Consider the following 26,590-nt stretch of genomic DNA (forward strand, 5'->3'; position numbering starts at 1 on the left):
TCAGTTCGCGGACGCTACGGTCCCGCAAGCGAAGCCGACAAGAAGACGATGACGGGTACACACCGTCCGCGTCTACCAAGATCATCACGGTACCCAGCAGCATCTTGATAGTTCCTCAGACGAAGATGGCAGCGACAGTTTGGCGCCAACACCCCTCTTCCCCTGGCTTTGACTTGGTCGACATTGCTTTTCGACCGTGGAAGAGTTCGAGGACACGGAAATGGTTTCTTGGAACGATCGGCGACGGGATAGCGGGCCCATCAACTTCGACGCCAACATGTCGACAATGCGCATGCCCTTTTCCTATCAGCACCCACGAGGGACAAGGAGAAGTGTGGTAGACATGGTGGTGACCACCGACTCAGCAGGATTCGCGTCAGATGAGTGGTCTGTCATTGCAGACGCATCCATGATCCCAACCTTCGGACCGAGCGATGTCATGAAGCAACCGATTCATCAGGCCATCGTTAGGAGTTTTGTCTCTAGGTGCAGGGCAGCCAAGCGGAGAATGATGACTTCTCGACGGCACGTATCATGTCGACACAGCTCGACGGACATGACTGCTGGCCAGCGTGCCTCGATTGGTGCGGTACACTGATGATGGGAAGGGGGGGTGTGGGGGTCCCCCAGGGTGATGAAATGAGCTCTGGGACGGTGGCATGTGTGGATTGTAAAGATGCAAATGCTGCGGCGGCCAATTGATGAAAAACACCAGGTGTGGGTCAAGATAATGGCCTCGAGGGAGATGTACCACTTTTCTTTTTTTTCTTTCTTTTTTTTTTTTTTTTTTTTTTTCCTTTTTTCCTTTTCTTTTCCTCCTTTCCAGGATAGAGAACTGCATACGACATGGAGTATGTAGCAGGTAACACCATGCTGCTATGAAGGAATTGTCTTGTCGACTCCACTACTTTACAGCAAACGATGTCCCAAAAACTGACAATTGAATCACTTCGTCATATCTGTACATTCTATATCCATCTCATGAGCCTCATTCGCTGGACTCACTTCGTGGTTTCGTAAAGTGTTTTGACAGCATCACCAGTTGCCCTTTCATGATCAACTTGTAAAGGAGGGCATATTGGTCAGTGTCGGAACACAAGAAGGTCGAAACTGAGCCTACAGAGCCCCCAGACACCAAGCCCGAAGGTGGTCCTGGCACTGTTTCAACCAGACGGAACTAAGGCCACAGATTCCATAGCCCAGGATCTTTCAGTTGGACATACTGTTAACAGCCCACGAAAGCTCGTTTACAGTAGAATGGAGCCGGAGACTCGGCTCAAGCTCCGAATGACCGGTTTTCAAACCAGAAATCTACAAAACCAAGGGGCCACAGATAACAACGTAGATAGCCAGGAGGCCGAGGACCGAAGTCTCAGAGTGGGAAGCCAAAGACCGGGAGGTTGAAGATCAGGATACTCAAAAGCCATGAAACTGAAAAGCCAAACGCCTTGGAGAATGATACCAAGCCAACACGAAGAACCTGGCCGGAGCGTTAAGGAGAACCGGTTGGATTTGGAGGGTTGGAGTCGAGTGTTCCTCGAAATAGTCCCCAGGAATCTCTACTCTAACCAGCCCAGCAGTTTTCAAGTAATAATAAAAGCATCTTCATCGCACTGGAATGAGACAATCTCCGAACCGGCCAGAACAGTTTCAGTTTAGAGCCTGCCTGGCTTTGGAATGTCACGCCTCCAACTGGTAAGGACATTCGCAACTACAGCCTCGACTGGACATCTGGCCTTCTCTTCCGTTTAACTAATTACGAATACGCTAACATTATTGTTCTATCATCATCGTCTGTCCTCGATAAAGTCTGGGGTATCGCTACTGTATACACTAGAACCTTGATCCATTCCATCCTGAGAACACCTTACATTCATGATCAATACAACCACCAGGAAGAATCACATTTGCTCAGGCACTTGCTTCATGCATATGCTTCCCATTCCGCGTGCCTCGAACTGGAAATCAGTCCATTCAAATGAGGACTTTGTAATCCATCAGAATGTATGTATGTACAGTAGTACTTTTCCCCCTTGCTGCCGTCAGGAACCCTCCCACGACATGCGTTCATTGCCTCCTAGTGGATCACCGTTTTTGTTGTTTTCTCTTTCGCTAAAGCCGTTTCTTCATATCGACCACACAATAACTGACATGCATCTTCTCTCCTTGCATCATTCACACCATGCACCGAGCTTGATTGTGCGCAGGATCCGATATCTGGAGAGAGCAGCAACAGCAACAGAACAGTAATGATAACTTCCGTGCCGAACCATGGGGGGTAAACAATGAGAAACCGCAACCTAACCATACCTTTGAGGCCCCCTCTGCACGAAGGAACATGAAATAAAGAGATACCTCTACGCCTCTCTCCCTGATTTCCCTTGACACCTGGCGCCACCGCAAAGAAAAGTTTGAGCGTGTAAATAAGGAGCAGTGCAAAACAAAAACCTGCCATGCCGGAAAGATGAAGGAAAAACAAAAGCCAGCCGGTCGGCGCGGACCAGGTGATTGCCCTCGCCGCGTTTCCTAGAACCGGCTCCCTGTGCATCAAGCAGGTAATAGGATGCTTTTTTTGGTGAGAATAGGAAAATTGGACGAACGCGGTCTCCATTGGGTTCAGAGACAAAAGGCATACCGTCATCTATAACTTCATGATATGTCGTCAAGCGCTAGCGAGATCCAACCGCGTCGTAGCCTCTTTTGAGAACATTGCATGGGCCAGAACCCAAATGCTAGCCCGTGGACGCAGATGCACCCAAAAAAGCTTAAGGCAGCTGGTCAACGGGGCGGTCCTTGAGCTTGTCAAGGGAGATCTCGGCGTCAACAACGCCATAGAGAACGGCGTTCTTCTTGGCCCACTGCCGAGTAAGGATGGAGGCTAAGAAGATGTCAGAATAAGATTACGAGACAAGCAAGGCCGGTTAGTTGACATACCTTTGAGGAACTTCTTGCTGGCATACTTCTTGAAGAATGCTTCATGAATAACGGGACGGGCCAAATAGTCCACCATGAGATGGAATACAGGCTCGATCTCCTCCTCGGTATAGCCAGCATAGTAGGCGATAGTCTCGTCCTGTGATCATGAGTGTTAGCTACAGGATGATATGGCGAGTATTAGAAATCCATCTATATAACTTACCCATTCTCCGCGACCCAGGATCAATCGTGCCAAGTACATAGCAGCAGCAGCGACATGGCTGGGGCGGTAAGGCATGAAGCGATGGTCCAGCAAGCTGATCTCCATCAGGTACTTGCCAAGGGTACGGGACTGGATATCGTAGTTGTCTGCCTTGGAGATGCGGCGGAGAAAGTTCATAGGGTTGGGGTAGCTAAGGTCGTAGTTGAGGGTCGATAGAATGAAACGCTCAGCACTGAGAATCTCAGCTTCAGTAAAGCCGTCATCTGCAACGTGGCGAAAATTGGCAATGTGGGGGGAGAGGACCTCCTCGTACTTGGAGGCAACAAACATTGCGGTGATACCCACGAGCTGAAGACGATCGAGCTGCACGACCTTTTCGCTCAAAAAACGATCGATGATGTTGACGGCAAGGAACAGCGTCTCGGGCAGCAAGTGAAACCGAGTATGAACTTCAATGAGCCAGTCGATGAGAATGCCACGAGTCTTCCACTCGAGGTCGTCCTGGTGGCTCATGTACTGAGGGTTCGGCACTGATTTGCACTCGAGGTCGCGAAGGTACTCGAAAATTTCCGTCGCATACTCGGCAACCATAAGAGGATCCTCGAGGTCTTCAGTGTCAAGGTCCTTAACACCTGGCGGATACACTGGCTGAACAGGGACGACATCGCGGACGACGGGAGCGGGGGGCTCGGCTATCGGCTTCGCAGCCTTGGAAGGAGCATCGTTCTCCTTGACCTCAGTCTTGAGAACCTTCTTCTTCTCGGGCTCTTCGACGTGGATCTTCTTGCGGGCCGGTTCACTTTCAACGGGTGCTGATTCCTTGGTAGGGGCGAGCTTGGATGTGGACGGAGGGGGCTTGCGCTTGGCGGGAATGGTGCCAGCACCAGCACTGGGGCCGACCGTCTTGTTGGGCTCTTTGTTGGATAACGCTCGGCGGGCAGTAGTCGCAGTACGGCTCGTAGCCGTCGTGGTCTTCTTCTGGATGCCACTCGGCTGGGCCGCCTTCGAAACTAGGCCGGGCTTCGCAATCGCTTTCTTCGTTCCCGCAACTTCGACCTTGGTGACATTGCTGACGTCGCCCAGTGCATTCCGCTTACCGACAGTGCGAGCGGCAGTGGCGGCGGTGGTTGTCGAAGTCGTCGTCTTTTTGGTCTGCATGGTTTTCGCGGGCATGGACAATTCGTCGACATGGAGAGTGGCCGCCTTGGCCCTCGTCATACGTGTCGTGGTTGCTGTACTGTTCTCGTCATTTTCGTTCGCGAGTGAACGCGGGTTCCTCGTCCGCTGCAGGGTTGGGGTTGAGTTAGTACAAACATAGCATGCTGTGTGGACAACCAATTGCATGATTGAACGACAATGCCAACTGTGCAGTAAAACTTACAAGATTCGGCATTCTCGCCTAAACCTATGCTGGCACAGAAATTGATGTAAAATGTGTCTACTGACGGGGAGGTCAGCTAGCTATTTGGGTGTTTCGTTGTTGGCGAAGTTCGAGGTGGAGAGACTGGGTCTTATCGAAAGACCGATCCCTGTCACGGAGGGAGGGTTGACGCGAACGACGAGCGAACGACGAGGGAATTGTGAACACGGACAGTCAATGAGACTAGACGCACCGACTACAGAGCCCAAAGATGTCGGGAAGAATGGACACCGGCGGTCGGCAGTGATATCGCTGTCGGCACGTTGTTGAAGCCGGAGATCAACCCTGGGTCCCGCGACAGAAGGTTGGCTGAGACCGTGAAGGATGTGCTGTTGTTGATCGGGAATGTTGCCCAATTGGTGACGACGGTCGGGGCAAAGCACGCAATGGCGACGTCCGGAAAGATTGACTGATCGAGGCCAAGGGTTGCCGTCGTGATGGCAAAGGCCTTCGCGAGTCCAGGTGATGCGGAGTGGGAATGCTAGTTGGCGGACGGGAAAGGGATGTATGATGTTTACGAGGCAGAGAAGAATGGGAGTCTTGTTTTTGCGAGGTCTTGGTGGAGGTGCCAGTGCCAGTGCAGCCCAGTGGATGGGGCTGGAGTGCCAGTGGACGGAGCGGGCGTGTGGACACCCACCCAGGTACCCGATCGGACGTGCTGGGACTGGGGCAAAGTAGTGCCCTTTGAGGTCACTAGTGCAGCGAGGCTTTGAACCTTTGAAGTCCAAAGACACCGGAAAGGGAACAAAATTACCACAACAAGTGATGACGCGCCGTGCAATATGGGCTTTTGTCAGACGCACGTCTTGCTGATGTCTGCCCAGCTAAGTTGTCGAATGATGAGGATGCCGTTGTCGAATAAGCAAGTCGAAAAGGTTGTATTGCCGAAGAAATGCAGACTTCAATGGCCGGAGTCGAAAGTTGCTGTTGTTGCTGTAGCTGAAAGTCGATTGTTGTGCGTCCAGGGAAATGGTTGTTAGTCGGATGGTGAGTGTCGAGTTGCAGAATCCGGAGTCGAGAAAGCGGCCAGGAAATGGTACTTGGGCCGGGCGCTGTTATGGAGCACTGCAAGCAGAAGGTACAAAGAAGGGTCGCACCTCAAACACGCAGTGAAGGAACTGAAGGCGGCAAGGCCACCACAGGCCACGTCCCTCCCTTGCTGTTATCCGCCGTCAGGGCAACACTGACTGGCAACCGCAGGGCAATTCGGTCAAATCAGCTTCTGATTGGTTTAAATTGTCCAACAGGCTCCGCGTGAGCTCCAGCAGCTGTCAACACTATCCTGGGTCAGACGCGACTGGAACCTTGGGCGGGCAGGAATGGAGCACGATGCACGCTCTTTCCCCGCGCCGCACTGCACCTTCACGCGGTGGTGACTGCTCGCTGGTGCCTTCCTCCCGCGCCCGCGTTTTGGAGCGCTGGTGGCAGCACTTGTCCCCTGGAAAGAAACAAGGCTCTTCACCAAAGGCCAGTCAGTGGCTGCACCACACAAGCCACACTATTAGCAGCCACAATAGTCCGGGATCGCAAACCAATGCACGGCTGTGATTGGCGCATCAGCCGAGCAATTTTCCACAAGCAGTATCGACGACAAGCCGGCGACGGGAACCTCGACGAGCAGCCTGCGAGGACGTCGCATTCCGGTTGCTGGAAATCGCAGCAATTGTCCCCTCCAGCACCCTCACCTCCCCAGAGCTCACCGCCAGGAGCTTGGGATATCCGACAGCGATCGAGCAGCCATGCTGCAGCCTCAATTCCGACCCCTCCTTGCGGGGACAGCTTCCTTTGCCCAAACCGTGCTGGGCCGCACCGTCGCCAGATGCTATGCCACCAAGGCCGCCACACAACCAGGAAGCAGCACCAGCACCAGCAACACCAGCAAAGATGCCAAAGCCAAGATCGTCACTCCCTACGTCCGGGACGCCGGCATGATGAGAACCTACAAGCCGCACACGCCCGGTATCCGTCACTTGAAGCGCCCGATCAACGACCACCTGTGGAAGGGCCGGCCGTATCTTCCTCTTACCTTCCCCAAGAAGGGTCAATCTAAGGGTGGCCGTAATCACAGTGGTCGCGTCACCGTCAGACATCGCGGTGGTGGTCACAAGCGAAGAATCCGCATGGTCGACTTTGAACGATGGATCCCCGGTCCGCACACAGTCCTGCGCATTGAGTACGATCCCGGTCGCAGCGCGCACATTGCGCTGGTGAAGGAAGAGGCCACAGGGAGGAAGAGCTATATTGTTGCGGCGGATGGCATGAGGGCTGGAGACGTTGTGCAGAGCTACCGGTCCGGTCTTCCCCAGGACCTGCTCGATTCTATGGGTGGTGTCGTTGATCCTGGTATTCTGGCTGCGAGGACATGCTGGAGAGGCAACTGCTTGCCCGTGTCCACGATTCCGGTTGGAACCCAGATCTATTGCGTTGGCTCCCGTCCGGATGGCAAGGCTGTCTTCTGCCGCAGTGCTGGAACATATGCAACCATTATTTCCAAAGAGGAGGAGACCCGTGAAGATGGTACAAAGGTTATGACGGGCAAGTTCGTCAACGTAAGACTGCAGAGCGGAGAAATCAGAAGGGTCAGCAAGGACGCTTGCGCCACCGTTGGTATTGCCAGCAACATTATGCATCACTACAGACAATTGGGCAAGGCCGGTAGAAGCCGTTGGCTCAACATTAGGCCTACTGTGAGAGGTTTGGCGATGAACGCAAGTGAGTAGACTCCCGAAGCATCCGTTCGTCAAGCGAGCAAAACCAACTAACGGCCTGGTAGATGACCATCCTCACGGTGGTGGTCGTGGTAAGTCGAAGGGTAATAGGCACCCTGTTTCTCCTTGGGGTACACCTGTAAGTCATGCCCCTTTATTTCCTTGCTTCCTTTGAACAGACGCCTTACCCTCTTTTTCTGTAGGCCAAAGGTGGTTACAAGACTCGCAGAAAGTCCAACGTCAACAAGTGGGTGGTTACCCCCCGGGTCCGCAACATGGGAGTCCGGAGGAACAAGAAGACTACATGAAGAAAATAACCCACTGTGCTCAACTTGGGCTATATACCCACCATCTTGTACAATATGTAGTGAAACGTATTCATTTGTTCGCAGGCCGGCAGTTCGAGGGCTCAGTATATCACCGGAAGGATGCCATGTGTGGGTATTCGGCCCAATAACATCATCTGTTGGAGATCTGCCGTGTTTGTCTTTGTTTTCCACTTTCGACTGAGCAACTCTACGGCGATATGGTTCAGGGCCCGGCCAAGGCCGTAACTGTGCCTATGAATCGGCATACGACTTCAGGAATGTACCAAAGACTACACATGGCGTCTGTTAGACTCGGGCCATGTGCCGACCACAACCTGACAGAATACGTATCTCTCTCTGTTCTTTTTTTTTTTTTTTTTTTTTTTTTTTTTTTTTTTTTTGGTTATGGACAACAGACTACATTGATAGAAACTGAAGTCGTCTGGTCATTGGAGTCGGTCGAGTTGTCCAATCACATTTTGCGTTCATCTCTTCTGCAAGGAGGAGGACAAAAATGCCGTCCCCCTTCGCCCTTTCAGATCTGCTACCGGTTCTGTGAACGCCATCCTGGAAAAAAAAGAAGGGCGTAAATAGCCGCGTGGGTAGACCTGAGCGCAGCGAGATTCTTATGCATTCCACCCGCGGTATCTTTACAGTGATTAACTGCGTAAGGGCATATCACGACAGCGTCTCGGTATGCGCCCGCAATTCGGCCAAACATACAACGCCATGAAGGAATGAGGGTCGACAGAAGGGAAGCATAGTCTCATCTCCATATACCTACCATAAGATCAACGGGGGTGATGAGGACACTATTTGAAGCGTCTCTTCGGTGGTTTGGGCAGAGTTTAAGGTTTGCGCTATTCTTTTAGTGTACATACTGTCTCAAAACGTTTCGCTCGTTCAGGGCGGTCCCCTTTTGATACTTCTGGAGATTGAATGGGATCGATGGAATCGGTAGTTGTACACTAACTAGTAAGGAAAACTGAGTGCGCCACCATGTCTGGTACCTCACGACCCCGACAGGAAGGCACAATAAATATATAGGTAGGGTACATCGTACTTCCTCTCTGCGATGCTTCTCACCCTACACTAAATGAGTTTAGATGCACTAACATAGAAAAGCTGGGGAGTAGGTACCTACCTATGGTTGCCCCCATACATACCTCATCCATGTCGGGTACCTCTAGCGTTAGAGGTACGCGGGACTGGGGTTCCACTTGGCTAGGGGCCACTGCCTAAACCACCCCCCTGAATGATCTAGATTTCCAGGTTGTTACAAGATCGTTGGTTTCGGTTGTAACCTCAACCGGCATGTCACCGAGGAAGCTGCCATTCTCTTGTTTTCCATCCGCTCTTGACCGAATAACTCGTTCACCCTCGATAATCTCGTTTTTACATTGGTTTTCTTCTCTTTCATTTCAACTTGGTTATCATTGTTCTCATTTTTTTCGAGCCGCTGTTACGGGACTCACTGCATTGCCGCCGGGAGTATTGTTGACCTGTCAACTGACTTCAAGCAGATGGGAGGAGTGCGGACTGCGGGGACCAAGCAAAAATGTAGTGTATGTAGTGTACCTAGTGCAGAAACAGGCATGGGGAATCTATGTTAGCGTTACACGTGCGGTCTTAGAAAGAGGCTTAGACGTCTTGGGTGGGAAATCGTGGACGCTGATCGCTGGGTGAAACTCATTTTCTGTCAGACCGACAGGCTCGATACAAAAATGAACTGTTCAACCTCTGCCGTGCTCTGCACACTCATTACATGCACGCGCCAGGTCTCCGGCTTTACGTATACTGCGTACTCCCGTCACGACATCTTTGTGCTAGTCCGGCAAGGTTGTAGGCTAGGTACTAGTACTTAGTTTCCCCAAAATATCATCTCGGTTCCCAACCACTGCAGCCCATAGGTTTGTATTAGCCTGGTCACACCTCTTGTCGCTTCACCCTTACATTCAGCTGCGGTTTGCGCCTATTGAAACATCCTCCTATTACCTACCCACGCTACTCTTTCCGGCTGGCAAACGCGACCAGGCAGACTGTTAAACGGACTGGACGCAATCTGACCCAAACTTGCGCTTCCGATCTCTCATCTTGCCGTCCCTTTTTTTGCTCGAGGTTCTCTCTTCCATCCGACCACCCCTCGGATCCTCCTTAGGTCCTCATGCCCGACGATTCAGAAGACCTCCTCATCCCTCCAGCACATGCTCGCTCGATTTCACCATCGCATACCGGCTATACACCACCAACTTCGACGACGCTGATGATGGACGATCTCAGGCACACCCGGACTGGTGGGCTAAAGAGGAAGAGAGGAGGATGGGTAGTGGTAGTCTCGTATGTCTTTGACTGGGTCATTATTGCTGTTGCCGGAGTCATTGGCTATATTTTTGGGGCTAAAACCCCAAACAAGAGACCTTTCTCACTTTACGATCCCAATATCTCGTATGTGAAATCAGAAAGTTTTTCCTGGCAGTTTCTGCTTGATCCATTCAATGGATGTGATGCTAAGACGTACAAACTCTCCAGATTCCCCTTCACAGTAAAGGAAACTGTGCCCGTCTGGCTGGCAGCATGCATCAGCGTGATCGCCCCCATCTTCTTTATTGCCGTCATCTCGCTGATATTCGTCCCTGGCGCTACCGTACCTCGGGGTACGCCGAAGGCCTTGATCTGGAAGCGAAAGCTATGGGAACTGCATATTGGCTGGCTGGGGTTGGCTCTGTCGATAGCGTCAGCCTGGCTGATCACGAATGGCATGAAGAACCTTTACGGAAAGCCGCGACCGGATCTTCTCTCGAGATGCCAGCCCGATCTCGCCAATGTCGCCAAGTATATCGTTGGAGGTTATGCTAATTCCAGCATGAATGGGCACCTGGTCAGCGCAAATATCTGCATGAATCCAGACAAGGCCAAGCTGGATGATGGGTTCAGGAGTTACCCCAGCGGTCACTCCAGCTCCGCAGCAGCTGGTGAGGACCAACCAGTTCCTACCCAAAGCGGACACTGCTTGGTAGTTGAGAACATGATTTACTGATTGACTGACATCCCACCAGGTCTCATCTACCTCTCACTTTTCATCGCCAGCAAGTTCGCCATCACAATTCCCTTCCTCGCCTCCGGCACGAATGTCGATGCCGCCTCTTTCTCCGCCTTTCCCTCGCGGACTCGCCATAACACCGCCATGTCCGCCATGGGCGGGCCCGAATCGTACGAGATGGCCCCGCGGGGCCCCGCAGGCTCGGGGGGCGGACGGACCTACACGGGCGGCAGCATCGGCGCGGCCGAGGAGAAGCGTCTTGCGCGACACACGCGCGCCGTGGCCGCCGTACGCCTCCAGGCTGCCGCGCCGCCGCTCTACCTGCTGCTGATCTGCATCATCCCGTGGTTCGCGTCCATCTTTATCGCCAGTTCGCGCTGGTTCGACTTCCGCCACCACGGCTTCGACATCCTGTTCGGCTACCTCATCGGCTTGATCTGTGCCTTCTTCTCGTTCCGCTACTACCATCTGCCTATTTCGCAAGGTGCTGGGTGGGCTTGGGGTCCTCGCAGTCGCGACAAGGCGTTCTGGGCAGGTGTCGGCAGTTACAGCTACTCGACTGATCACAACGTCGGCGAGTACTATCGCGCGGGAGACGAGGAGGAGGCGCTGAGTCCGGATTCTTTAGACCACGGCAGCAGCTATGGGCGCCCCGTGCAGGTACGGGCCAATGGCACCGGTTTGGAAAGCAATGTGGGACCGGACCAGCCTGGTGGGATCATCACGGGGAGGAAACCACCGTCGCTTGACGTTGATCAATGAGAACAGGTTGACACAGCTTACAGAGAGGGGTATATGACGATCAGATATGAAAGGTAGATTTCGACGCATTGTCGGATCAGAAGAGTCAAGGTGCATTTTCCGGAAGTAGGGACTTGGCCCGGGTGGGTGGGCTTGATGACAAAAGCGATTATTCCTCTAAACGAGGAAATATGAGGAACAACAAATGGTTTTATGTCACCAACATGGGTTTTGGTACAGTCTCTCTTATGTTCAGGAGGCGTTTGAGATAGGGAAATGAGGAACCTATCCATATATACAAATATCTACCTGGTAACTCTTCAAGGGAAGTTTGAGCACACTGGTCTTCGGCATTAATCAAAGTGTTTATACCGTAGTAACAGTTCATTTATCTGAAAGGTTCATGTTGCCGCATGACACCGCTTGTGAAATTTTCCTCAATAGACGCTTGGATGTATGGTCTGGTCGTTTTGAATTTTCACGCTCCAAGAGACTGCCTTTCAAGCGTTAAGTTCGATGTCCGGTCGATTTGACGATTGGTTTTTAGGAGGCTTGACACAGAGAAGGGTGCGGTTCAGCACAGACGAAGAGAAGCAAAGCCCGCAAGGTGAGAAGAAATCGTCGGGTAAGAATCGAAAAGACGTATAGCTAGACCAAAGAACATAAACACTCTATCAATGGCTCTCTCTCCCTTATTCGCATCGATCCCGAGGTCCGCTGTGTAGAGGCTTATGGGGTGCGGGGATAAAAACAAAAAAACAAAGATAAGAGAGACACCTGTACTCATACTTTGTTACTCGATACTGTATGGTATATGCATTCCACCACCTCAAAAGATCCCGTACCTCGCCTGTTCCATCCACTCATCGAACTCGACTTCAGCCTGCTCTTCATAGTCCTCCCCTAGCCTGAGACTCCGTCGCAGCCTTGCAGCAGCAGACATGAGAGGTGTCAGCCAATAGGTTGGCTCGTTTGGCTCGTTTGGTAGCTCAGCTTCATCGTCAGCTTCGTCGCCCGCTCCAATCGTGGCTTCTGAATTCCAATACTCTTCATCCGCTTCCCCTCCAGTAGCAGCAGGCCCTTTCTAATGAACGCCTTCACCGCCGGCAGCAACGCCTCCCGGTGCTGTACCTGCCGCCGCCGCCGCATGTTGCTGTTGGGCACCTTCAGCCTCATCCATAGCAGCCAGCTCCTCCTCTTCCTCCTCTTCCTCCTCCTCCTCCTCGTCATCATCGTCAAGCTCAGCCTCGTCCTCGGCGTCCTTGAACCCGCTCTCGACCTCGAGCTTCCTCAGCCGCCTACGCATCTCGTCCCGCTGGCTGTTCTGCCAGCGCACCAGAGCGGCAGCGGCGTGCACCTTGAAGCCGTAGCAGCGCGGGATGTAGCGCTCGACGCTCTTGGCGGGCACCAGGGTCGGGTATACCTGAAAGAAGATGTTGTGGAACGAGGTGCCGAAGTAGGCGCCGTCAATGGCGGCGTGGCGCGACGACTTGGGGTTGTAGATATCCTCGCACCGCGCGCAGTACAGCTTCACCGGCTTGGAGTTGGGCACGTCCGAGAGACCCATGGGCAGCAGAGGGTGCGAGGAACACATGACGCGCGGGCACTTGCCAAAGTCGGCTTTTTTGTACTTTTCGAACTGTTGGTTTTGAGGGGGGGAAGTGCGTTAGTCACGGATGAAGACGAGGAGACGCTGGATGAAGATGGGATGCTGAGGGTTAATTACTAACCATTTTTTGAAGACCCCGCGTTGTGACAATGTATCGAGCATGGACAAGACCGTACAGGTGCCTAGCAGACTTCTCTATTGTTTCCCGCATGTCGTCATCGCAGTCGAGGTCGAAGACATCGGTGATGAGATCGAGAGCATATTGGTAGTACTGGACCTCAGTGTTGAGACCGGTTAGATTGAACCTATCAGTGATGTAGTCCTCGTCAATTTCGCAAAAGTACTCATTGCCTCGCGAGGAAATAAACTGCAGGCAGACGCGCAAATGTTAGCATGATTGGGGAACCGTTACTGTAGTAAACAATAACAACAATTGCAAGAGAAGCATACCCAGTCGCGCCAATAGCTGGCATAGTCACTCTCAGACTCGCTCACAAAGTCATCCATGGCCGGCGACACCAAGTCTATGCTCGGCGCATAAAAAGAACGGAGGAAGGTGGTGGTGGGAGGAAAGTGGGCGCGAACGACGGTCGGCTGGCGCTTCGCATCAACGAGGCCAAAATCCCGGGTGCCGGGGTGAAGTATGGCGTTTGAACCTTTTGTTGGGCCGAACTAATGAGCGCCGGGCCGTAGATGGGGAGTGGGAGGTCCGAGTCGGATGAGATTGAGCTGGCACAAGGCACAATGACGACAAGATGTTGGAGAGGATTGTGATGCTTTTTTGCGACGGTTCGATGGGAGTTCAGGTGGAAGAGGGTTCAAAGCCGTCCCTGGTGCAGGGCAACGGCAGGGCAGGCGAGGGGGTCTGGACTCTGGACCGGGAGCCAAACAGGCTGACAGTCCATGACAAGGGACTTTTTTTTTTGGTGGGGGGTTCATCGCCGTTGCAGTGGTCCCCGCAGGGCAGGTTGCAGTGCCCCCCGCCCCTGGCTCATCGCAGTCTGTTTATCAGCAGTCCCGACCTACTACATACCTCTACCTAGAGGTAGGTTATCAGGTCTGCAAAATCGACCATCTGACTAGGTAGCGGGCGGGTACCTTTCGTCGGCCTCCAGTCAGCCCAACGGCCCAGCGTGTGACTCTAATTGTACGTTCACAGGTACTAAGGATGGAAGCATGTACTCTGTCATTAAGGTAGGTATTCTCTTGGGCGTCATGACGTTCAGTGATAGAGTCTATGCCTAGGTAATCTTGAGCAGGTATATTATTGGAGCAGAAAAAAAAGATAAAAAATTAGAAAAGGGGGATAGGAACGCCAGTCGCCTGTGATTATAGCTGTTCTAGATTATCTTGAAACATCCCGGCTTCTATAACATCTGTGTTGCCCTACAACATGTGTCTCGAGCTCAAGATCCCTGCTTCATCATAAAGTGACGTTCTGGTAGGATCGTGAGCGCCACGGCTATGGATATCCAACAATCCTACAACCAAATATCCGCTTTCCAATTTCCATGTGGATTTGGCCTCCATAAGCCACTTGATTAACCTTCGTACCGATTAGCACTGACAACGCTGCCGGCGTCGCTGATTGTGCGCCTGTCAGCATCCCAGTCACTACCTATAATCCCCTTGGTATTAGAAATCAATGAGCTGGTAGTGCTGGAAGCACCGTTAGCACCACCACCCTGAGGAACTCCAAGCATTGTGCCCAGCCCGCTGCCTACGCTGCCATGGCCATCCTCCAGCTCACTTTCCTGCTTCACTCGCATCTTGGCCAGCTCCATTGCTTCACGCAGCGTGTCCCCCGTTTCATCGAGCGCTGCCAAAAACCGCGCCAGCTCTTTGCATAGCTCCCAGTCGCCCTCGCGCATTGCTCTGCTTAAGAGACGCACACTCTGCTCGCTTGCTGTTGCGAGTTCGTCAAAGGTATGGAGGATGAGCAAGTAGCCGCCAGCAGTCTTGAGGCTGCCACGCTGCAAGCTCTCCTCGAACAGCTCCTGAGGTGGAGGGAGATAGGCGAACAGAGTACGCCAGGAACGCACTTCCGTCTTGCGGGTACACTGCACCACAATGTCCAAGTACTGCTTGAACGATGAGAGAAGTGACAGCACGCGTGGGAGGATGGCATGTTCTGGAGCAGGCGGAGGATGGGCATCCACCTCTTCGTCCAGGACATGGTGCAGAAGTATTTCCAGTCCATGCGCAAAGTACTCAAGGTGCTCATATTGCTGAGCTAACCGCAACGCCTCAATCGGTCTGTTATTACTAAGGTAGAACCGCAGTATATCGGGTAGAAAGAGGTGCGTCTGGGATTGTTAGCAGGAAATTCTTGTAAATGCCACGCATTCTGATCGAGGGGCTTACCCGTATCGAGAAACGGAAGAAGGAGAAGCTGACATCACGGCGCTGGATAAGATCGGACTCCACGCCAAGTACTATGGCTTTGCTGAGAAGAGCGGATAGGGGATAAAAGTCGATAGGGATTGATGTCATGGGTGGAAGCTCTCTCGTGGCTTCTCCAGAGGTGGCCCTCAAAACTGGCTCGACATCCGTCCAGGTCTTGATTTCACTACCGTCAAAGATCCATAGCGAATTACGTAAACTGTCGTCAGCCGCAGCCGTAAAGACCTGCTTTTCGGAAGGTGTCAGGACGCCGCCCACAAATGGCTGGTCCCTCATGCTAACGTAGAATTCGAGATTGTTCGCAATAACGCGCATATCGTATTTGAGACCGCCTTCATTGTATGAGGGCCGAAGGAGGACCAGCTTGCCGTCTACCAAGAACAAGACAGAAGCATGAGCCACGTCTTGGGATGGGTCTCCGTCTAACAGCTGGCTCTCGGGCAAAATCCAGCTTAAACCTCGAACTCGTGCGGGCGATCGAATGATGCCATGGAAAGCTATGTGACCAACTTCCACCAGCCTAACGGTGCCACCAAATGGTGCAAATATGAAATGGTAAAGGAGGTTGTCGTAAGTATAAACGAGCAGCGAGTCTTCGCCAGACGGGGTGACTAGGACAACGGGCGCCGACATCTCTTGGGTATGTAGCACGTTCGAGCTATCGAGGGATGCCTCCCGCGAGTAGAGACGGAGTTCGAAGCTTCTATTGGCCTCCACGGCAGCAACCAGGATGTTCTGGTACCAACACATGCCACCCTTTACCATAAATTGGTTCTCCGCGTCCCCATCCACAAACGTCTTCCAGCGACCGCTGTTAACGCTATAGTGAGCCAAGCCTCTCCTGCCCGCAACTGCAACATATCGACCATCGCTGGAGATGGCAGTACACCTGATTGGCCAATGGTTCATAAGATAGCTGGCTGGTATTCTAGCTGTATGCCACAGCCCAGGTTCGGCCGAGATCGAAGTAAGATCGGGAAGGTCATATCCCCTATAGACCATGACGCTGGAAGTGCTCTGAAGCACGGTCCTGAAGAGATTTGCAGAGTTGTAGCATCCGGTCACTGCGCTTCGTGCCATCTCTAGCAGCCATATCGATTCATGGGCTCGCCCCACAAGCAACAGTTCACAGCCACCTCCGATCCAGGCTGCGTCCAGGACACCGGATATCCACTCTTCCCCGGTTGTGCTAGCAATGGTTTGATCGGCCCCAAAGCTGTTACTCAGTGGCTTGCCGTATACACTCCATGTTGCCCATCCCTTTTCGTAGCCAGCGAAAAGACAATAGCCATCGGGAGAGTAGCTAAGTGTTGTAAGTCTGCCACAAGTGTGATTTGAAGCAGGGAGGTTGTGGACGTGAGAAGCTGGAATGTTTCCAGAGTAATCTTTTGCAGAAAACACGCGAATGTTGCCATCTGCGCAGCCCACAGCAATGAGAGAGAAGACCGCGTTGACGATGCAACGTATGGCTTGTTCACCAGGTGTCTGCGGCGTATAAAAGCAATAGCCCTTGAAAAGCTTCTTTGGGTCGGGCGGCTGGTTGGTATCGGGTTCTAGTTGGCTGCCAGTGATGCGCTGGACAGCGTACGCTTTGCCGTCACTGGTCACCCATGTGGACAGGTTCATGCGCCTGTCATGAGTCATCTCGCGAACCATGACCTTCTTGTCAACCCAGCCCATGCGGCTCAATAGCTCTGTGCTGGTCTGACTTCCGGAGCTGTCTGGGGTCCATCGGATGCATTGAACTGCCGCAGGTTTCCGCGTAGCCACTACCAACTCGTCATCCAAAGCCAGAGCACTCTCAATGCCGGCGTCCACTTTGATAACCATGCGGAAACGAACGCTGACATCCCTAACTCCCGAACCCTCACCGGGGCCCCATAGTATTTGGTCGGGGGCTATCGCTCCCGGGCCGCCTGCGTGGGTTTGCCGCCGCTTCTGAACGTTGGTATGACTGGAAAAATGGGGTTTGTAGACTCGGGAGTCGGCATCGGTAGCCAGAGAGTAGGTGATCAGATAGCCCAGGCTTGTGCGCACGACAAATATGGCGGCGTCCGGACGCAGCATCAAGCTTGTGTTGGTACCGTAGGATTTGAGTGACGCCTCGGATCGAACAACAACAGCCAACACAACCGTTGGCTAACACATGAGTAAGCAGGGCGGAAATCCAAGGGGAGGGAGAAGGGAAGCATGCTGAGAGTCTACCTTTGTCTGCCAGATGGTCATTGATGTCGAGGTGATGACGGCGAACAAGTGGCCAGCTCTGGCAACTCGAAGAGCCAGTATTGGTTCCCTGGGCGGAGCATTGGAACGCGAGGGTTCTGGAGGATGTGGAGATGGTGGTTCAGACTGCCCGTCATCGTAGTAGTCGTGCTCGACGGACTTGATGGCCGGTGTGAAAGGTGCTACCGGAGTGATCGGCGTAGGGGGGACACTCGAGGCATCGTGACCGTCGGCGGCGGGACCTGGAGATAGCAGAGAGGCCCTGGTAGGTCTTTGATCGGGGGCCGGTAATCCATCGTGAGAGTAAAGGTGAGGATAGGATGGCGGGCAGCTGGCGCTTGTCGCATATATCCGAGGAGTTCCAATAGGCCAGTACATGGCTTTCCGAAGCCGATGCCTTCACGGCGGCCTCATGCGCATCAACAGCCTCAATACTTGCTGTCGATCGTAGAGTCAAATCATGTCGAGCCTGGAGTGGCACTCTGGGCGGGACAGGAGGTAGTCGTGGGCTCCGAGTCCCGTACCTCTAGTGGTGGTGATGGTGCCGAGTGAGGTCGTCGAGTGTTGATGGGGCCGTGTTCTGGTAGATGGATATTCAACCAAGTTGGGGCGTTCCGTGAACAGGGGGAGCAGACGGTAGGTGTCGAATTGGATGCCCGGAAAGTACGTCCACGCTGTAGTACACTACAGACTACATGCTGTAAACGGCGCCGGTCATAGGCGCCGCGCTAGTGTCTGTCAGTCGAAGGCCCCAGCGTCCGATCAAACTCCTTGCGAGCAGCCACCTCCACCTAGACATAGGTGTCGGATGTACCTTGCGTTAGTGCACAGACAACAACCGCAATGCGATCCATTGAACGAACGACTTAGGTAACGACTGGACAAATAACAAAGCATCGATCTCGAGCTCTTCCCAAGATCTATCTACCTTACCGGGTAGGCATGAAAGACCTTTCGATCCTCACTTTCTTCATTCCTCTCATTTTTTGACGCCCTTGTTCTCATCCTCAAGGCACCTTGACATCCCGTCTTCACGTTCCACTGACGACGGAATCATCATTCATCCAGCTACCCAACTGGGCTTGAAATACGTTGACTTCAGCCTCACTGCGTACGGAGTTAGCTAACCATACCAACAGCCACCTCTACCACCTCACTCTTTTCACACGTTTTCAGCATCCCAGGCTGGACTGACAGGTTGGCTTGGAAAGAACTTGAGAAGACGGCAGCATGGCTCCACTTCTACGCCCCAGATATAGTTTGCCCAAGGAGAAGTTTTCGGCGTACTTTGGGCCCCTCAAGAGTCAGTCTTACAACGACACCACCTCCGGGCCTCGGGGTGGTGGTGGAAGCCATCACAGGTACCTCGCCCATCATTGCCAGAGCTTTCCCATGCCGCCATAATCCAAAACGGTCATATATCGTTCCTCACTAACGGCGGTCACTTGCTAGCCTAAGCACAATAGCTTGGAACCCCTTGGGAACTCTTATTGCCACTGGTGCTGTTGACAAGACACTTCGTGTCTGGAATCCCGAGAAGCCCAATGTCAAATTTTCAACCGAACTCAAAGGTCATGCTTCTCCGATTGAAAAAGTCGCCTTCAACCCTGTCAAGGATGCTGAACTCTGCAGCGTCAGTAGCGATGGCGCTGTCAAGATCTGGGACGTAAGGACAAAGGCATGTGTCAACGAGGTCAAGGTTTCTGGACACGCCACGTCCCTGGCCTGGGCACCCGATGGATCCTCCTTACTCGTTGGTAGCAAGGTAGGTGTTCTGCAAGTTCCAAAGTCTAGAATCCACAGGCTGACCGTTGTTCAGAATGGTGATTTGTTCCACATTCAGCCCTCCCAGTCTTCCATCATTTCAACCCACCATCAACCGGTCGGCACAAACCAGATGGCTTTCTGTTGGAGTGGTGACAAGGTGTTTCTGCCCACCAACGAAGGAAGGATACGCATTTTGTCCTACCCCGACTTTGAACCTGTCCTGCATGTGAACTACGCCGTCCCCGAGGGCGAGTCGACTGAGTTCACCCTCAAAGGCCATACAGCATCTTGCCTAACGGCTGAGCTCTCTCCCACGGGCAAATACTTGGCAACGGGAGGCGCCGATTCCATCATCTCCTTGTTTGACACCAAAGACTGGATCTGCCAGCGGACAGTAACCCGCATGGTTGGGCCGGTCAAAAGCATAAGTACCTCACCCCGTTTGCTCACCGGAGTCGTTTCGTTACTAAACACATCCCCAGGCTTCACATTTGATGGTAGTTATGTGGTTGGTGGCTGTGAAGAAGGTACGTCATCTACTCTTTGGCCATGCACTTGTGATGGAGAATGCTAACTCGCTCGATAGGTGGTAGCTTGGAAGTTACTCATACCGAGACGGGCGAGCATGTCCACACCTTCAAGACAGCTGGTACTTGTGAAGCAGTGGCATGGGCACCTACCAGATACTGCCTTGCTTACAGTGATCTAGGCGTACTCCGCATCATCGGCGTGGACACGGATAGAAAGTGAGCAGACTGTACAGAGAGTGATGCTCTGGAAGTTTTTCACCGCTTAACAGTAGAATGAGCGTGCTATGGCACCATGCAACAGCAAAAGGTCAAGGGTGGTCGTATTGGCAGCATACAGCTGATGGGCTATGCCATACCCCGCGTATGCAACGAGAAGGGTCAATAGGTGTCCCTTAATGGGTCCAGCCGGTCTCGGCTGAGTTAATCCAAAGGAGGCTTTGTTGGGAGGCATACCGCAACAGGCAGTTACAACGAGGTTCTTCCTACCAAGCGGGAGCTATGATAGAAAACCACCGGACCGCCAAACCTCAATGATGGAAGAGTCAAGGCAGTTCCGTCAGTGGGAACCAGGGAGATATGCATATGGGGTTATGTTCACACCTAGCAAGGCAAGAGAGAACAAAGACAGATGCCCAGACTACGCCGTGGTTACAGGCCCACTGGGCTTTGGTGAGTTTCGTGATTCAGATAGCTGAAGAATCTTCGTTTCCCTGCTTTGATTTCTTGTTATCATCAGCGATCGTGATTCATTCCAATGTCTTCAGAGAAACCTTGCAGAGTCTCGGAGGCTGTGGGTAGCAGAAGGTGCAGGTCACAGCGGATCCAAGTCCCGACTTCGATATATACATCATATGTTAGGGGGGGTGCATACGATGAACTGGATTGGACAGAGCTATTGACAATCTACATAGCCACAACAGGGATGACCATACGGGGTGCGCAGGTGCGCTACGTAATATCATGGGTCAGGTACATGGTTCTCGAGATAACTCCAGCGAAGCACGCCCTCAAGTTACACGCGACGAGTGTCCCACATATACAGTATCTCCGAGTTTCGTAATACTACTCAAGAAGTAGTTGGACGAATTCATTCTTCTAGCGTATAATTTTTAAGCCCAAAAACTTACCTCTAGTCATTAACAGTTGCAGAGCCTCAACGCTACACCTTTCGGGCCACTGTTCATATTTGTTAGGGACCAAATCCGGCTTCTGTGGTCAACCGGCCTGAATGAGCAGTGTCACTGACCAGCTGAGCCAATTCTATACTTTGTACGACACTCTATGAGAACGACGCTGACCGGCATGAAGACCACAGACTACCTCACTTTGTTGTAGTAGCTGAAAGTGCATCCAGCTTGACATGGCTTCGAGGACTGGTGTTAACGTATTGCCAAGCTTCTAGGTCCCGTTCCCTAACAGTCATCCACGTTTTAGTATGTAGACAGGGTAGCAGTTGAGGTACTACCCATTCACATCAGCTAGAGCGTTCCAGAGGTCCAGCAAGTAAGGTATTCTATACAAGCAAACGGAAGTACCCAGATTAATACCACTATCTAGCTCTACCTACATTGGGCCTGATGTGCCTGGGTCTACTCTAGGTGGCCGAGGTGGCCTAATAGGAGGCTCGGGAGGTTGCGCGCCCTTATAGTCAACGGCTGCGACCAACCATCAACTCGAACGACAGGACGTTTGGTTTATGGGTGAGGTCAGTGGGGAAACTTCCTTTCTCTGTTAAACCAACATTCACAAGCCATTCGACAACTTTATCAACCCGGACACACAATAGGTAGCCTCAAAGTAGCTACTCAAGGTAGGTACCTAAGCTTATCGTACTCCAGACCCCCTAAACCCTACCTTTTCAACCCACATCAGCCGTTCACCTGCCAACCTATATCTTCGTTCGCTTACTTTCCCATAGCTCCAACACCTTCCCATTCAGATGAAGGATCATCGAGTGTGACCGAAACTTCTATGCCTCAGAAGCTGGTTAAAGGATAGAAGCAACAGTATCAATCGTTTGACTTTTTTAGAATCTTTGCCTTGTCGAATCAATCTTAACTCCATTCTCCTCATTGCGTATTCGTTTAGCTGCCTGGACTGGAGCAGGTGCACTTGCTGTACATCTTCAACAATCAGCATCGGGTTACCCTTACCCGCTTGACAGAACGTTGAGAAACTCGTTGCTCCTCCGACGACTCAATTCCTGTTCGCCTCATAGCAAAACATTTTGGACATGGCGCCCTCCTCCGCCAACCCTCCGGATACGATGATGGTCTCGGAGACCCAAAACAACAAGCCCACTAACGCCGAAGAGACTGCAGGGGGTGCGACTGCTGGGGTGAACTCAAGTACCCCAAAGCAAAAACGACTGGCATGCGAGATATGTCGAAGGAGGAAACTCAAGTGCGATGGCACCAAGCCAAGTTGCAGCACTTGCTCGCGTCTCGGCCATGTATGCGCCTACGATGAGAGGAGAAAGAAGAGTGGTCCCAAGAAAGGTCATCTCAAGGCCTTGGCGGAACGATTAAGTGCGCTGTTTTACAAACTGTGTCCGGTCCCCTGGCTTCGGTGATGAAAGCAGTTTGCTGACTCTCCTCTTTTGCTCGCAGAGCAAGTTGAGACTTTGCTGAAGACGCAGGAAGCACCGAGACTGAGTGCAGACGGTACCCCAACAGCACCGAACATCGTCGATGGTAGTGGACTCAGCCAACCAAGTCAACATGCTGCTGCCGCGGCCGCCAACTTCAACGTTCCAGGCCCTCCCCATGGAATGGCGACAGAGGGGAGCATGGATCAGTGGCAGTTCCATGGTGATCCGAGCAGCACAGGATTGGATGACTTCAACTTGGGCAACAACTTGGGACTAAGCATGAGTAGTATTGGCGGCGACTTTACCTGGGAAATGATAGGCCTGGGACTGGAGGAGCCATTACCGCCCCAGGAGACCATCGACGAGCTGCAAGTCCCTTCCACCATGTTCACAAGGAGTAAGTGACTTGTTAACTTGTTGAGTTTACTAACGAACCTGATTGTAGGCACCAAGTATACTTTGACAAAATACACCCTTCCCTCCCAATGATACACCGCGCCCGTTACTTCCATGCGATGAATCTGTAAGACAGCTTACTCAATGTCCTCTCTGGCTAATCATCATGGGCTTTCAAAAGCTTCAATTTGTTTCTCTGCACTGTGCAAGTCTACGTAGGCATGAGCTTGCTGACATTTGTATATGACAGAGCCCCAAATCAGCGGCCACCAGTGTGTCTACGCTATGCTATGTGGACACTGGCTTGCTCGGTGTCAGACCGGTTCCTCGATTTGAAAGAGCTGTTTTATCAGAGGGCCAGGAAGTATTTGGAGTTGGATACCATCAAGGGCTTTGGAGAACACATGATAACGGTGTCACATTGCCAGACCCATGTGCTCCTGGCATCCTACGAGTTCAAATGGATGTATTTTCCGCGAGCATGGATGAGTATAGGCTCAGCCGTTCGCTTATGCCAGATGTAGGTCAAGTCCCTACATAAGCCCTTACTTCAACCTGTATCACGTACTCATACTTTTCTAGGATGGGCCTCTATCGAGTTGATGGTGGTGACTTGGAGGTAAAACAGTGCTTACCGCCCCCACGAGATTGGACAGAAAAGGAAGAGCGCCGACGAACCTTTTGGATGGCCTTCTGTCAGGACCGTTACGCCAGCATTGGGACGGGTTGGCCGATGATCATTGATGAGAAAGACATTCTCACCGACCTTCCTGCCTCCGACGAGGCCTACGACTTGAGTCACCCCCAGGAGACCCAGAGTCTGAATGATGTGACGGTTCATGTGGGTCCTGGTAAGTTATCGTCTTTTGGCGGTGTCATCCTTCTGGCGTACCTCTTTGGCAGAAACCTTATCCACCTCCACCGGCCGACCGAGGACGACCGAGATGACGACCTCAATGGCGAATTTTGGAAGAGGCATAGACAGATGGATAACATCCTTCTCAATGTTTCGCTTTGTATACCATCTGCCCTCAAGCTGCCACAGGGTCTGGCCAACCCAAACGTCGTCTTCACAAATATGTGCATTCACACGTCGACTATATGCTTGCACCAGGCAGCCATATTCAAAGCAGACACGAACAACTTACCTGCCAGCGTTAGTACTGAGTGTAAGATGCGATGTATTACCTCGGCTCACGAGATTGCAAGCATCATGAGGATGGCCGCTCACCTTGACTTGGATAGGGTAAGTTTCATCCCGTGAAGGCATCATCAACGGGTTGACTGACTTGATGAACAGCTGAATCCAAATATGTCGTTCTGTCTCTATGTTGCAGCAAGAGTATTTGTGCAGTTCCTCAAAAGCCGTCCAGACGATGGCCAGGTAGCCGACTCTCTTCGGTTCCTGCTGTCAGCCATGAACGCGTTGAAGCGGAAGAATCCCCTTACTGAATCCTTCGTAGTACAGCTTGATGTAGACCTTGAAGCTCTTGGTGCCAAGGTTCCCAAGCTCAAAAACGCCTTCTCAAGAAGTAAAGATGGTGTAAGTCTCGTGCTTCTCTTCTCTACATGTCCTTAGGCAGTCAATACTAAGTAACGAAACCCGTAACTTCAGCACACATCACGAGCCCACATGAAACCTGGGACCGGACTCGGAGCATCGACAACACATGGGAACATGTACCACCAGGAATGCCAATTCCTCCGAACCGTCGAAGACGACGGCAACCCCGTCAACGCCCCCAACCTAGTCGAGCCCGTTGATCTCGACGACCCTCTTGTTCAGCTCCCTGGCTCAAGCAGGAATACCGCACCAAACTGGTCATCATCAGTCGAGCAGCGAAGTCCCATTCCATCCGCCGGCGGGCAACACGGCGGCGGCTCTGCCAGGACCGGCGGTCTAGCTTCTGCCACATCTATTCACGGCAGGATGCCGAACAACATCTCGCTCACTCCGAATTATCAGACTCGTCCTCCTCACGATCCCGACACCGGGGGAAATAGCGATGGCGTCCCGCTGTCCACTCCTTCACCAAACTCTAACCAGCCCACGCCCAATTCTGGCACATCATCTTCGGACCATCACCACCATCTGCATCACCAAATGCATCAGCATCAACATCCACACCATCATCCTCATCCTCACCCCCACGCTCATCACCAGCAAGAACATGGACAAGGGCAAGTACAAGGACTAGCACCCACCAACGATGGCCGACATATGAGCGGACCCGGCGGATCTTCATCTTCCATGTCCTTTGACAATCGCAACAACAATCACAGCACCAGCCCCATAACCCCCGGTTCCTCTACCAATCCTACCATGACCACGGCTGCGACAGCTCTTGCAACTACTGACACCACCACTACTAGCACTACTCTGGACATCAATCCAAGCCCTGCCGCAGCCGTCGGTTTCTTCCTCGATCCAACTGCCTTTGGAATGCCGGGCGTTGAGATAGCTCCGGAAAATACGACTAATTCGGGGTTAGCGAGGACGGCATCCGACCATCACGCCAACACCACTGTTGGTAACTCCAATAATGGCAACAACCTCGGGATGGGTTCCGGCGTCGGGATGGGCATGAATATAGGCGTCGGCAGTGATGGTGGTGGTGGTGGTATGACGCCGGATAGTGTGCTGCGATCGCTCATGGCGATGGGGAACATGGAGGGTATGGACGGCATGGAGGGATGTGGAATGGATTTGGGGTGGGGTAACGGCGGTACCTGTCATGGACTGGATAGTCATGGGAATAGGCATGGTGGTGGTGGGAGTTTTTAACCCGGTACTTACCTACCTATCTACTTTGGTAGGTAGTTGGAATTGTTTGATGGAGGCTGGTGTGACGGGATGTTGGGACGGGAAGGAGGAAGGGGAAGGGAAAGGGGCAAGTGGGGAAACGGGAAACTGAGGGGGAGGAAGCACTCACTGGAGAGGAGAGGAAGGTCCGTCATTTCGGAGAAGGAGTTGGAGTATAATCTGAAGCAAGTAGGCAGACTCTTCAGGCAGTAACGACCGACTCGAATGTTGCCTGCAGCAGGTAGGTCTTGTTAAAACCCCACGGAGGTGACAATGGTTGTTGGCGATTTCATTTCTGTTGGTATTTTATTCATTACCTTTTCGGCTTGTCTTTGTGTGATTTCATCAATTAGATCAATCTGTTGAGCGCAACTCCATCATGGTGTCCAAGCAGCGGTCGGCTACGGGTCTTGATTCGGTGTGTTTCACCTCATGTTATATTAGTTGCAAGTCTTCTTCCTATAACCGTGTATGCATACGAACACCACTTCTCTTACTGGTTAGTGTGCAAGTGAGTTTAGACAAGAACAAAAGAAAAACGGTTACCGACGACTGACTGACTAGTTCAAACGCATAACCTCCCCTCTTCAAACCAACAAGGAAAAAAGCCAGATAAATAAATATCGATAAATAAATAAAAATTAAGGGAGAAAGACACTAACCGCTCGTTTATAGAAGTGATGAACCATTTGGAGCCTCAATTGTAACACGTACTACTTTCCGTAGAATGGAGTGTCCCCAGGTAAAGGTACCACATTGGTAGGTCGGCCACTAGCTAGTGTGAAGGCCCCTTATATGGTCATTAGGGGCTGGGGACTTGGCTCAACGTTGAACGAAGAAGCAGGTGGCATGACACGTCTGTGGCAAGTAGGAAAAACATGAATAGCCCGATATCTGGCCAGGCGCAAGTCGC

The 26,590-nt window shown here is 52.2% G+C and overlaps 8 protein-coding genes across 8 annotated transcripts; 4 read left to right on the forward strand and 4 right to left on the reverse strand.

Annotated features, from left to right (window-relative positions):
• Positions 1 to 2,679: 2,679 nt before the first annotated feature.
• Positions 2,680 to 4,586, reverse strand: NEUTE1DRAFT_126317 (G2/mitotic-specific cyclin-B; the record flags this gene model as incomplete). The annotated part of the gene is made up of 4 exons (XM_009858218.1): positions 2,680 to 2,878; positions 2,935 to 3,073; positions 3,140 to 4,423; positions 4,521 to 4,586. The coding sequence occupies 4 exons, from the start codon at positions 4,530 to 4,532 to the stop codon at positions 2,766 to 2,768; spliced, it is 1,548 nt and encodes a 515-aa protein (XP_009856520.1).
• Positions 4,587 to 6,183: 1,597 nt separating this feature from the next.
• On the forward strand, positions 6,184 to 7,743 carry NEUTE1DRAFT_118984 (60S ribosomal protein L2, mitochondrial precursor; the record flags this gene model as incomplete). Its single annotated transcript, XM_009858219.1, has 3 exons — positions 6,184 to 7,271; positions 7,333 to 7,406; positions 7,471 to 7,743. The coding sequence occupies 3 exons, from the start codon at positions 6,299 to 6,301 to the stop codon at positions 7,573 to 7,575; spliced, it is 1,152 nt and encodes a 383-aa protein (XP_009856521.1).
• Positions 7,744 to 9,717: 1,974 nt separating this feature from the next.
• Positions 9,718 to 11,677, forward strand: NEUTE1DRAFT_150334 (uncharacterized protein; the record flags this gene model as incomplete). Its single annotated transcript, XM_009858220.1, has 3 exons — positions 9,718 to 10,020; positions 10,105 to 10,547; positions 10,632 to 11,677. The coding sequence occupies 3 exons, from the start codon at positions 9,740 to 9,742 to the stop codon at positions 11,375 to 11,377; spliced, it is 1,470 nt and encodes a 489-aa protein (XP_009856522.1).
• A 308-nt stretch (positions 11,678 to 11,985) lies between these two features.
• NEUTE1DRAFT_91678 (uncharacterized protein) lies at positions 11,986 to 13,472 on the reverse strand (the record flags this gene model as incomplete). Its single annotated transcript, XM_009858221.1, has 3 exons — positions 11,986 to 12,995; positions 13,087 to 13,332; positions 13,416 to 13,472. The coding sequence occupies 3 exons, from the start codon at positions 13,470 to 13,472 to the stop codon at positions 12,441 to 12,443; spliced, it is 858 nt and encodes a 285-aa protein (XP_009856523.1).
• A 979-nt stretch (positions 13,473 to 14,451) lies between these two features.
• NEUTE1DRAFT_126321 (uncharacterized protein) lies at positions 14,452 to 17,435 on the reverse strand (the record flags this gene model as incomplete). Its single annotated transcript, XM_009858222.1, has 2 exons — positions 14,452 to 15,271; positions 15,330 to 17,435. 2 exons carry the CDS (start codon positions 17,433 to 17,435, stop codon positions 14,507 to 14,509), a joined length of 2,871 nt encoding a protein of 956 aa, XP_009856524.1.
• Positions 17,436 to 18,576: 1,141 nt separating this feature from the next.
• Positions 18,577 to 20,605, forward strand: NEUTE1DRAFT_91684 (uncharacterized protein; the record flags this gene model as incomplete). Its single annotated transcript, XM_009858223.1, has 5 exons — positions 18,577 to 18,952; positions 19,044 to 19,356; positions 19,411 to 19,786; positions 19,841 to 19,885; positions 19,945 to 20,605. 5 exons carry the CDS (start codon positions 18,822 to 18,824, stop codon positions 20,106 to 20,108), a joined length of 1,029 nt encoding a protein of 342 aa, XP_009856525.1.
• A 1,516-nt stretch (positions 20,606 to 22,121) lies between these two features.
• Positions 22,122 to 24,420, forward strand: NEUTE1DRAFT_72988 (uncharacterized protein; the record flags this gene model as incomplete). Its single annotated transcript, XM_009858224.1, has 6 exons — positions 22,122 to 22,416; positions 22,498 to 22,864; positions 22,924 to 23,001; positions 23,125 to 23,394; positions 23,457 to 24,120; positions 24,175 to 24,420. Coding segments are annotated over 6 exons (1,920 nt in total), but the record flags the coding sequence as incomplete, so codon positions are not given.
• Positions 24,421 to 24,900: 480 nt separating this feature from the next.
• On the reverse strand, positions 24,901 to 25,152 carry NEUTE1DRAFT_118989 (uncharacterized protein; the record flags this gene model as incomplete). The annotated part of the gene is made up of 1 exon (XM_009858225.1): positions 24,901 to 25,152. The coding sequence occupies one exon, from the start codon at positions 25,118 to 25,120 to the stop codon at positions 24,914 to 24,916; it is 207 nt and encodes a 68-aa protein (XP_009856527.1).
• Positions 25,153 to 26,590: the final 1,438 nt, after the last annotated feature.

The sequence above is a fragment of the Neurospora tetrasperma genome (assembly GCF_000213175.1).
Source record: "Neurospora tetrasperma FGSC 2508 unplaced genomic scaffold NEUTE1scaffold_81, whole genome shotgun sequence".
Lineage (NCBI taxonomy): Eukaryota > Fungi > Ascomycota > Sordariomycetes > Sordariales > Sordariaceae > Neurospora > Neurospora tetrasperma.